This window comes from Aythya marila, assembly GCF_965140915.1.
Source record: "Aythya marila genome assembly, chromosome: 2".
Classification (NCBI taxonomy): Eukaryota; Metazoa; Chordata; class Aves; order Anseriformes; family Anatidae; genus Aythya; species Aythya marila.
Genome location: NC_139043.1, coordinates 92,304,268 through 92,316,616, shown reverse-complemented (window position 1 = coordinate 92,316,616; position 12,349 = coordinate 92,304,268). Strand labels below are relative to the sequence as shown.

Here is a 12,349-nt window from a genome sequence, read left to right as displayed (position 1 = left end):
AGCACGCCTGGTGGATGGTAGCGTGCCCTGTGGGGCCCTGGTGTGGCATGTCTGGCACTCTTTGGCATGGCCCCCATCTCCTGCTGGCTCCGTTCAGCCCTCTGTAATGGCCTACAAAGAAACAACTGGAAGGAGAGCTCAGTTTTCTGTTGTATGCTGTAGGGCTTTTCTGAAACGAGCGGCTCGTCAGGAAAATTTTAACATGCTTGTGCTTAGGCAGGGAAGCAGAAGGACGAATTATAATGTATAAATATTTGTAGTGAGAGAAGTGTAAACTGGAACAGAGCTGATTAGCTTAGTTTGCAAAATGCTTATTTGACAAAAGGCCTCTTAGAAAGTAATGAATCCTCTGCAAATGATAAAACAATTCATTTAATGGTGTTCAGATATTAAAACCCTTAATGCCCCAACTGCTTAATGCACATTTCTGCAGCAGAATTTCCCTTCTGGAGAAGAAGCATTTCATTTAGTTTTTAAATTAGTTAAAAAACAAGGACGCCATCCGGCAAACATGAGCACTTTTCAGGCAGAAGAGTGCTGCTGGGCTCAATGGGATGTTTATGGGGGTACATACTCACATACACATATTGGGAATGGCTGTTACAAATCGTTTATAAATAAAAAGGTTCCCATCCACCAAAACTGATGATTGCTACCATCAATGGGTCTTAAGCAAGCAAAGTACGTGTTTAAGTGTTTTACCAACTGAGGACAACATTTAGGAAAATCTTAGGCTGCTTTGCTGAGTGGGAGACTTTGAGCATAGTCAAGCACAGGAGCAGCCTCCTAGATGATAGATGGAAATGACACTGGGTAATGGCCTTGGTCCTTGAGCGAACAGCCCTTGGGAAACCACGCTTTAGTCTCTGGGACTCACTGCTGGCCAATCTGATCTTGGCTTTACTTCAAATCCAGCTGAGGAGACATCTTTTTACAAGGCTGCTTCCCAAGATGTGGTCTGCAAACCAGCAAGGAACTACCAAAATAAATAAACAAACAAACCCAAATCTAACAAAAGTCACCCTCTTTGTCATCACTCTTCTCCCTCTTACTTCCATGTATACATATAAGGAAGCAATCAAAAATGTGGAAATAGGAGGAATAGTTAGCACTCAGAGCTCAGACTGGTTATTATGTTGTTGACAACAAAAACTGTCAAAGTAGCATGGACAAGACGGGCCTTGAATATTTTTTGTTTCCTAGTGAAAAAAATCACCTTTTACTTCTTGGGCTCCCAAAAGGTCATTTGATTGATTTATATTGAGAAAAACTGTCCTGGACTACTTTACTCCTTAGTAGTGGATCTATCTACACCCTTTCTGTGGCAGAAACATACCAAGTACAAACCTGGTAGCGGCTACTGAGACATCAGCACTGTAATGCTTCACCCAGGACATCAGCTATGGGTCTGATTCCATCAGTGTTTAGTACTGGTGTACTGACATTAGTAAGAGTGAGAATGATCTGGTCTACAAACCTTCCTCAGTGTAAAGCATAAGGCTGCTAAGAGACATAAAGCAAAGCTGTAGCCATCTAAACTGCAGTGTAGCACAATGGGTAGAAATTTCCAATTTGCTTCCATCAGACAGGAGTGCTGATTATTTTTTATTTTTATTTTTTAACCAATGCATAGACTCAGTGTTGATAAGTAGCAGAGCAGAGCAGGACAGTTCAGCTTCCTTTTCTATCATGCAATGCAATATCAAAGAAGCACAAGAGAATTAAAACCATACTTACAAGAACAAAACCCCAGCTTGTTAAGTAACAACAGGTATTTGATTTTGCTAGTGTTGTTTGATTTGCAAGCATTAAAAAAACCTTTCAAGATAGCCACAATGTTATTTAGAATGGAAAATCTTCTGATACTGTTGTCAAAAAGGTGGGTGGACTTAGCACTGTTGATGAAATATTATTTTCAATATTAATTTCCATTCATGATACCCATTAAAGTGTCTTTCCATACTGACTCCCAAATACATTCAAGCATTTTCTCAAAAAGCTTGGTTAGTCAGAGACCACGTTCAAAGCACACAGAAAACATCTGTCTCACATACTCTCACTTATATCAAGAGTTGCATTATCAAAGTGAGAACATCTTTTTAACTGGTAAAACTGAAGATGGCAAGACCTATAAGGCCTTCAACTAGGACACTTTCAGTTATTTGTAAAAACTACTCTCAGCTCCCTAGCAAACAGCTTCAATATTTTTGAGTAATCACATACAGTCTTTGAAGGAATTGGCAATTACAGTACTGGTAACACAGGCTACTGCTTATTTACACACACACATTTCTAAAAGGAAAGCACTGCAGTATAAACTTAATGTGTCTGTGGAGTAAATTATTCTGAACTTTCAGACTGATTTTTGGCAAATTATCTTTAGTTCCAATTCAACTTTGGTCACCAAGGAAGCAGATTTCTTACTCTGAAGAAAACTAAGAGTGGTAAACTTGGATACAGGGGACTGAAAGCTACTAACCCCCGATTATGAAGTTCTGGATATATATCACAATATATCATTACAGGGTAGAAGGTAAAATTCTGAAATTAAAATCAGAGAAAGCTTATTAGAGGCCTGTTGGAAGAAATGTCTCTTTGATGTGCAGTTAAGATGTTCAGGTGTGGAGCTTGCTAACAAACGGGCAGACTGGGGAGATGCAGAATGCCATGCCAGCAGCACCTCGTGCTGTCTGCCCCACCAAGAGCATGGTGTCCAGGTTCTCGTATAATTTCTGAATTGCCTGTTGGGGTGAGACACAAGCTCCAGGGCTGCTGGCATGTCAGCACCCCCACAACACCCCATGACAGGGTACCCACCGACCCCGAGGCTGGTCCAGGGTGGCGACCTGGCTTAGGCTGGGTTGGATCAGTGGGACTGGTGAGGCCTGCCTACAGGCAGCCCGCCATGCAGGTGAGTGGCTCTTCCTACTAGGTAACTACTTTAAAAAGGGACTTTGCCCTCATCTGGGGGAAAATATTTGGCTGGACTGAGGTGCCTTACTGCTGGAGAGGCTTCACACACATGAATCCCAAGACGAGAGATGGCAGCCTTCTTCTGGCCTAGACTCAGGAAACCAGCTTCCCCCTGAGTTGGGCAGGGCTTGTAGCACACCACGTCACCTTTCCACATATCTAGGCAATGCTGCTCTTAGCTTGCTGGTTATAAGACCCTTTGTGAGCCTCTGAAGGTGTTTTTAGGGTACATATCAGCTGTGTTTGCTGCTGGCCCATCGTTTGCTAAAAGTGCATTGCCATTGCAATATGCATGGTGGTAGTGCAAATTACTGTCACACCTCTGTTCCCTGTTGCAGACCCCCCTCAGGACATTATCACAAGATGAGGCAGTCACATCACACATGGGGTTTTAAAAACCCTGATTAGCTTAAGATGAAGGGGGAATAGTCAAAATATCATGATATTCAAAATATCAAAAGAAATGGGAAAGCTCTGATTCCATTATAAATGAGGTTGGGAAGGTCTGCACTTGCATTTATATAGGTTCTGTAACCTCAAAACCCCATTGCTATTTGGCCCCGAGGAACTATTAAGCAACAGAAATTAAGGGCATTACTGAAATCATGTGCAGAATATCCACTTCCCAGGTTTATACAGCAGCAGGAAACACAGCCTGTGTATCAAATGTTCCCCACTCAATGCCTTCTCGCTGTTTTCCCTTTAAGTTTGTAATGCAGTGTTCTCCTTCCCCACAAACTGCAAGTACACAGAGTAGACAAAGCACACCAATACTATACCAGGCAAAAAAACGAGTAAAAGTTGAAAACTAACAGGCGCTGGCTGAGGTTGGGCCAAGACGGTGTGGTTTCCAGCTGAAGCCAAAATGGTGTCTGCTCTTACCTGGCCACCTGCAAAAATGATAGGTGCAGAGGCAGGTTTGGGACGGTAGGGGATGGTGGCACCTTTGGGTGGGGACTGCAGACAAAAACACAAAGCGATCAAAATGCAGAATGAAGCAGAGCTTGATAAAAATCACTCCTTACCTTGGCCACCCCAGGCTACAAGGGGTGCAGCTGACCCGGCCCAGCCCACCCTGCCCTCCACCCCAGGAGCCCCAAAGTCAGAGGCCAAAGTCTGGGCTTCAAGGGGAAAAGCCAAGGACCATTGCTTCTTTCAGCTGCCCAGCTGAAAGAGGCAATGCTGGCTCTCCTGGCTTCACTACCACTCTCATCAGAAGAAGCGTTATAAGCTTCATTAAGAATTTCAAGGCATTTCATGAAATAATTTTGAAAATTGTTGATGTTTTGGAAGAATCTGGCCTACACTCCCATGTTGTTAGCACAGAGCACGTCCTGTTTATTGATCTTTCCTATGCTGCTACACATCAAGGTTTCCTGTTTTACCAACTCAATTAAGTTGGTTGTTCAATGGCAAGTGACTGGCCTGATCCTACCTCCTGTCTGGCTGAGCAGAAAGGGTGGAGAAAATTCCTCCCAGCTTCAGCAGGAGCCTAGCTACAGCCTTTGAAATGCACAGAAAGGGAATTTATTCCCTGCAGCCCAAGGATACAGAGGGAAAATACCTGACCAAGGCTAACTTTCTCCCCATAAATAAAATGGAAGCAGGTACCTGTAAAACAGGCTTCAAGCTACCTATGCAACTTCCAGCAGAATGGTGCCCTGATTTCAATGCATTAACTACAACTAAGGTAACAGCAATAGCACTTCCATTAATTAATACCATATAATTAGCTATTTAATTTCAATGAAAGTGTTTGTTGCCAAATTAACAATATGCTACAAGTTAGAGTGCATCCATTTTCAGAGGTCTTTAAGTACTTGAAGAAGCAAACTGTAGTTAAGCCAGCGCTTTCTTCGACACTGCTGTTCACAATTTGCCTAATGCTAAAATTGTGTGCTTCCTGTGGCAAAAGTGATTACTTGAAAAAGTGGAAAATAGAACTGTCTCTCTGAATTTGTACAGAGTTTTGTATCATATTCTTTGGCAAATAACTATTTATTCCATGCAACTTGGATATGAGGCTACACACTTCATTCAGAAAGCTGAGAACTATTACCACCCACGTGAAATTATTTTTGAATATTAACTTTGTGTTCTCTTTTATAGAGAAATTCTTTCCTCACTGTAGTTCAAAAAAATGAAGTAAGAGTCACTTTTCCCAGTAAAATTCTATGGATTTTTTTTTTTTTTTTTTTAATTTTATGCCTTCATTTGCACAAGGCTGGATGTCACTGGGATGCAGTGCATACTCCTGAACAGCCAATACCCATAGTGCTGTCTCAAACACTGTTTCTCCTATTTTAAAGGAATTAAAAAACAGCAGGGCATCAGAGGTCATAATGAGATAGCTCTTGACTACACTTAGGTTAAAAAAAATATATAGTAAAACAAAACAAAAAAAAGCCCTATTTTTCCAGCAAAAAATGTGACAAAACCAGAGATATTTCATATTAACAGAAATTAAGGCTACTAGGTCAAAATATTTCATTTTGATATACTGGCTTTTTTTTTTTTTCAAACTTCTATTCAACTTAATTCTTTGCATGAAAGCATAGACATCTTCAACACAGGATTAAATCACCCAGATTTGTGTATAAATTAATTTTGTATCACCTAACCTAAGAGTAAAAAACTGCTGTCAAAATGAAACTTTCTGGCCTTAGGCAATGATCTTACCCTAAGGAAGCAAAGAGTCCTAGTATGTCTAAATCACGTTAGCCAGAATTATTTCCACTTAAAACAAGTCCTATATTATTTTTTTTTTGCCCTGTTCTGCATCAGAATAAAGTGCTTTTCTCTAAAGGCAGGCTGTGGGTCTGTGGTGGACTATGTTTTGCTGTTTGATGGTGTCATTACAGCCCTTGTCTCAGGTTGCTGAAGCCTTTTCTGAGAGGCTCTCAAATACCAGGCAGGTATCTGAGGCTTTGGGAGAGTCTGCCTGAATTTCCTGACCGGGGGAGGATGGGCAGCACCTCCAGGGAGCACCCAGGGCACTTGAAAATCAGCAATGTGTTCGAGCATCTCCCATCTGAGAGGTGATAGTCCAAGCAATTGCTTACCTCCAGCATGACCACACATATTTGCTTCACACACTGGATGATGGCATCGGGGGTGCCTGATATAGTCACTGCACGCTCTGTCGAGTTTGGCAGCATGTCCCCCGCCACTTGCACCTGGGCTCCTGTGGACTTGAGCAGAGGCAAAAAACAAACAGAGCGTCACTGTTGGGAAGGCAACGACACCTCGCTAACTGCTGAGGCCTGATGTGATGGAGAGGAGGCACCTTTACACTTTGTCTTTTCTTGCTAAATGCATGGAAGAGAGCGTGTGTAAACACACACCCGGACACGGTAATTGGGGTCTGGCAGAGCACAGGTCTGCCTGTTCAAGCCAATTTGCAAAGAAACCCATCACAGAAAGATTCAATAGCTGTTAAAGAAGCAAACTATGACCTGCATTTCAGGACAAATCTTTTAACCCTCTCAAAGACAGAAAACTGCAGCGCTGACAAAAAGAGAAAAAAGTGAAATAAAGTTCTTTCCAAGAACAACAACAACAACAAATTTAGGAAAAAATGATTAGAACAGATCTGTAAACAAGCTGCAGATATCTGGCTCCTTAATCCACTGATGGCTGACTTGTTTTTTTGGATGAAATTTGGGACTGCTTTATTCTTCAGAATATCTTGGGATGGTCATGAGCACTTCTAAATTACAGTTAGTGTTGATTAAATATATGCACATCATCAGCTTTTAGCTCATTAATGAACCCAAGGGGATAACAAGCCAGTATTTTTTCATAACTTTGATCTTGGCACTAATGCATATTACCAAAAAAATGAGACCAAATGAAATCCTTGGCATTGTTTCACAAAGCAAATCCTGAAAGTCTTTTTAAATCAATAGAAAAAAAACAACATGCATTTCATATTGAGTTAGCACTTCCACATATTACAAACAAAATATTATCCCGACTTACTAAAATGCAAGATATGGGGCTTTTAAAAATTATTGTTTAGTAATCATTGAGTTTGTGTCAGTCAGGAAGGAGTTGATTTATTTTCCTGATGGTCAGACACAATCCTTGCTGTTCCTCTTTCAAGAGGCTGATTAAATTACTGATTGCATCTTCTGTTCACTAGTATTGTCTAAAGACAGAATATCAATCCCTTATTCTGTAACTGGCTTTGGAATTTCATCATAATTTGATCAATCTGCCATGCTTTTCTATTCTTTTTTTTTTTTATAACCTTGTCTTGCAAATTCAGGCAACCTTGTTGCAGTTGTACAGCAGCCCTGTGTGTTGTTCCAAGGTACCTGGCTGAGCACAAAAGAGCATCCCTCATGCAATTGCTGCTCAGTGTGTTGTGTGATGATTAGATCACATCTTGAGATGGAAACTCCTTTTTTTCTTTTTTTCTGTTTGATATTAGCTACTGTTTAACATGCTGTTCTGGGTATCTGTCCATCAAGCACAAAATACTCTGCCAAACACTGCAGCCATTTATGTATTTGCTTCCCGTGCTAGTTTTGTTCATTCTTTTACTTTGGCCATATGTCGGCCACGAAAACACGAGCAATGCCTTGTCCATTACCCTTATGCCTAAGCAAATGTACAATGTGAATTCACGCTACATTAGCCTTATCCAAAGACCTCTCTGGCCACACAATATCCTTTTACTTCCTTGTACTAGAGTGGTAGCTAATTGCTTTTGAAACGATACTCACCAGAATAATCACTTTATTAATTTAATGTACATGGGCAGATTTCAGATTTAAAAACCTGCATCCTAAGAGCACTGACTCAGTGTTCTGGGTGAGATTTCCAGTACTTAAAATAAAAGCCAAAGAAGTGACAGCAGTAAAACCTGCAGCTAAGTGCTCACCAGACCACACCTGGTACTACTGTAACACAAGTAAGAAATCAGCCAGAGCCCTGCTGCCTGGCAGCAATCCTGGACATCCAACAGACCTGGAGGACCAAGGGAAATCACATCCCGTGCCTGAGGTCCTCCCAGCTGAGTGCTCCCGTAGCAGCTTTGCCTTCTGCAGTAGCAAGGCTTCAGCATGGTTTCCCCTGCTGCCTGCCATGGTGAAAGCAGGAGCTGCTCTGCGGTTTTGGGGCTGGCCCAGCCACCAGCTGCTGCATGTGCTGGAGCCAAGCAGCTGTGCGGAGCCTGAGCCAGAAATGTCCCCTGGGCAAAGTAAGCCAAACACCTTTCTTCTACCCAGGAAATGTGTTTCAACACTTTGCTATTGCATCCTGTCTACTGCAAAGCTCTTTTTGTGATTAAAGAGAAAGAGAGGGTTTCCTATGAGACTTATTTGCACAGAAATAATGTTCCCCCCCCTCAGCATCACCAAGTGATTTGCCCACTTTCCAAAAACAGGTTTGAAAATAAATGCTACTGAGAGGCACAGCTCCCTGACTGTTGGATGAAAAAAGTAACAAAATCCGAAGGAAAAAAAAAATCTGATTCATAATTTCCTTTTATTTGCAGGTCTCAGTAAATAAAAGACCCCTTCAAATGGCAGAGCTCCAAATTATTCTTGTGAATTTACAGCAGACAATGCATATATGTTTCCATGCACTCACTCTACAAAGCAAGAGGCACACGAAGAAACAACATGTTGTTTGCTTGGCAGCAAAAACCCTGCAGCAGCCTTTGGCTGCTCTGCCAGCTGATGGAAGCAGTGGGCACAGGAGAGAAAAGCCCCTTCCAGCAGAGGCCAAATCCTGAATGGTGAAGATATGCCTTCAGAAGGAACTTTGTTGAAAAAGTCCCAGGGCAATCAAATTTGAATCCAAATAAAAGAATCTGGAAGAATTTGGAAGTCAATGGAATAAGACACCAGCCTGTCCTCTATGGTCACCTCTCCTTCCCTGACTACCATACAGGCCCATTTTGGAGCACATTCAAGACACATGAATTTGATCAAAGAATTTTCCACTCCTTTACAACATTTGATCAAATTTTCTGATAGAAAAAGGACCATTAACTTTTTTTTTCATGTCTGAAATGAAACAGAAGTAGAGTGAAACCTACTGTCTTGAATCAACATTTTAGATAAAAAAGGAAGTTTCACTTCGGTAAAGCCTGTCAAAATCCTTTGTTTTGACATACTCCAATAACAAAAAAAATGATCAGCACTTTATCCTGCTATTCAACACTTTATCCTATATTGGGATGAATACAAATGTAGAAGGAGTGCTGTTATTTTCTCCAGAGTAATAAATAAATAAATAAATAAATAAATAAATAAATCTGAAATGTATTATTCAGGTTTTCTTTACATAAATGTAGCATGTACCTACTTTTCTTGTTTGACTAGTTAAAAACATCAGCTCCTCACCTTGGCACATGCTATGTTGTTGTAGCTATAGAAGGAACAGTTAAAACTGACATTGTATGATCATTTTTGCATTTTCTGATTAGAGAAAAAAGTGGCTGCTACCACAGCGTGTTGCATGAATACCTTTAGGTAAAGTCTCAATTAAAAAAAGTCAGCGTGGGCTTAGCATAGATGAGTTCAGGTTACCCATGGAAGAGGTTTATTAGGGAGAAAACAGAAATTAGTATGAAAATACACATTTTTTAGAGTAGATCAAGCATTTGATCTCCTGACCTGCACTCTCCAGCACTACCTGGGCCTTTCCCTGGTTGCAAAGTTTGGAACTGGTTTGGAAATGGCTGTACTGCTCCCTCAGCACCCTCTGTGCGCTGCTGGCCAGGGGCTGTACCCACAAGGATGCTTTATGGGCCTTTTGTGCCGCTAGGGTGTTGCTTTGCTAAATTGTGTGTGGTTCTTTCTTCAGTTGTTTATTTTCCCCTTCCAGGCTGTGTCTGAGCTGCTTTAGGAGTGCCACAATGAATACACTATAAACGTGTTTCTTTATTTCACACACTGTCTTTAGCTTCAAGGAGGTTACAGGGGCACAGTGGGTTTGGACACCTGCTTCCCCTAGAACACATTTTCAGAAGCTTTTCACTCAGCAAATGCTTGAAAGGCAAGATAAGGCCTTGACTGCCTTTGGTGATCACCTCTCTTTCCATGGCTACCATAAAAATTTCATGGCAAAATGCTGGTCACATAATTTTGGTCAAAGAATTTTTAATTGGCAAATCACAGTGGAAGGACACTGAGCTAGCTCATGTCCCCGACAGACACCCCAAGACTTACCTCCCTGATTTCTTTGATTTTGGAGCCTCCTTTTCCTATAAGGGATCCGCACTGACTTGCTGGGACAACAAGCCGCAGTGTTACAGGTGGTTTGCTTGTCACTGTGCTGTTTGTCATTGAAGCATTTATGTCCTGTAATAGCAATGTCAATATGAATTAGCTGAGGATTTGTCATTCCTCTTAAGCATTAAAGGGCTCACAGCAAATGCATGAGCTGTTCTTGAAGACCTGGGGAGGGTGCAAATAATCACAGCTCGTCTTTGCTGCAGGTAAAGCCACCGGCTCTGCAGATGATATGCCACAAGCACACACTGCAAAAGAAGCTTGTGGCAGAGGAGGAAGGCTTTTGCTCTCTGGTGTTGCAGGTCTGAGCTGCGGGACCAGAGAATAGTGTCTGTGACAAGGCTGAGAGGAGGAGGTGGCATCTGCCATTTGACCAGCTGAAGCAGATGGAGAAAACAAGCAAGTTTTTGAGTTCACGAGCCCCCAGATTCTGATTTTATCTCATTTTCCACCATCTCAAGTAGAACTTTTCTACTATATTACACGCCTTTACATTTCATGCATCTTCTTGTCAGGTTTGACACAAAGAAGAAAGGTTATAAAGGGGATGACAAAGAATCTGAATGATCTGAAGCAAATAAAATCAGGCTATTTTGACAAATATTTTGCTGTGCACAGGTTTAATTTCTGTTTTGTAGCAGACCTGTATACTTGTAGCCCTGCATAATTTTAAAAATATTTTTCTTCACAGCTTTGTAACCAGAGCAGGAGCAATAGCAGTTACCTGTATCCAGGTATTTTAACCTGTGTTCATGTATCTTTTTACCCAGTGAGACTACACTGCACACTTTCAAGAGCATTTTAATACACTGCTTGCCACAAGGTATACACTGTTTTAAATATATTTTGCTTATATTTTGTTATAAGGACACCTTATATCCTCATTTACCAAGACTATCACTTTTACAAATAAATAAATAAATGCCTATACTGTGTGATCAGGACCCCAACTTAAAAAAATTAAAATAAAAAAAAATTAAACAACTCTGCAGACCTTGTTGACATGGTGCAGGAGCTCAGCTCCGTAACACCAGCACCGTTCCCTGCAGCACCTCTGCGTTTGTGGAGGTGGCATTCTGCTGTCTAAGGACCGTCTCTCTACGACCTTGCTTAGCTTGAAAGAGATGAAAAAATCTTGAACACAATGAGGCATGGCTGCATGCCATAAGACAGCGATCTGATCATTTCTCTGCCAGCCAGTAACTCACATTTCATTTAGTGCCAGTGTCAGTGAGAGATTGCAATCCAAAATAAAGCAAGAAGGATAGCGGAATTTTGCAGCACCCATGTATCTGAAATAAAGTGCAAGTTGTGCCATTTTTTCAGCTGGAAGATACCATCTCACTAGATCATGTTCATGCCAGGTGGTGGCACACAATCATCCAGATGTAGGCAAATAACTCACTTCAAAGCCACCCAGCACGACTCCGATAATGTCTCCCATGTCCATATCATAACTGGCCTGGCCTTGAAGCATTCACTGCGCTTAGTGCCTTCAAAAGCACTTCACAAACATAGTTCACTGGAGGTTGCTGTGATCTTTATTTTCTCCTCATCATTTGAAAGGAGCCAAACCTAAACATGGAGTTTCAGTGACAAGCTCATAAAAGCATCACTCCAGCTTGAAAACACAACAAAAGATGAAAGAATAAAAATAACCTCTCCAGAGCTGCAGGTTCCCAAGGGAGGGTTGGCTGGAAATATTCTCACAGAACAGCTTTATTTCAAGCTGTTTCTCCTGCTTCTTTAACCTCTGACTTTCTGGGGCACTCCATCCGTCTGTAAGACACTGGAGTTGGACCCTGCATGGCTTTTTGCCTGCTTTCCTCATCTGCTCCTCAGCCAGGATGAGCTAACTGGGAGCCTGGGAGTGCTAGGAGAGACATGTCCCAGTGCTTCACAGCCCTACATTCTGGTGTCCCCAGCTCGGGGGCAGGTAACATGACCCAGAGTCACAGTGCTTGAGCTCCTCAAGGCAAGCAAACGTGGCAGCTCAGTGATGTAACAAACCACCAGGAAAGAAAGAAAAAAAGAGTTTCATAATTCTTCTTTACTGGTTTCTATATAATAGAATCACAGAATGGTTTGGATTGTAAGGGAACTTAAAGATCACTCAGTTCCAACCCCCT

General features: G+C 41.7%; 1 protein-coding gene across 14 annotated transcripts in view; it reads right to left on the bottom strand.

The window, feature by feature from the left end:
- LOC309874774 (poly(rC)-binding protein 3-like) overlaps positions 1-12,349 on the bottom strand; it is a 424,882-nt gene that overhangs the window by 28,796 nt on the left and 383,737 nt on the right. For all 14 annotated transcript variants that reach the window (XM_082753316.1, XM_082753317.1, XM_082753318.1 and 11 more), the window contains 3 exons: positions 10,158-10,289; positions 6,036-6,164; positions 3,787-3,930 (listed from right to left, as the gene is read on the bottom strand). In XM_082753316.1, coding sequence (XP_082609442.1) covers positions 3,787-3,930; positions 6,036-6,164; positions 10,158-10,289 — 405 coding nt within the window. The remainder of the gene's footprint in view (positions 1-3,786; positions 3,931-6,035; positions 6,165-10,157; positions 10,290-12,349) is intronic.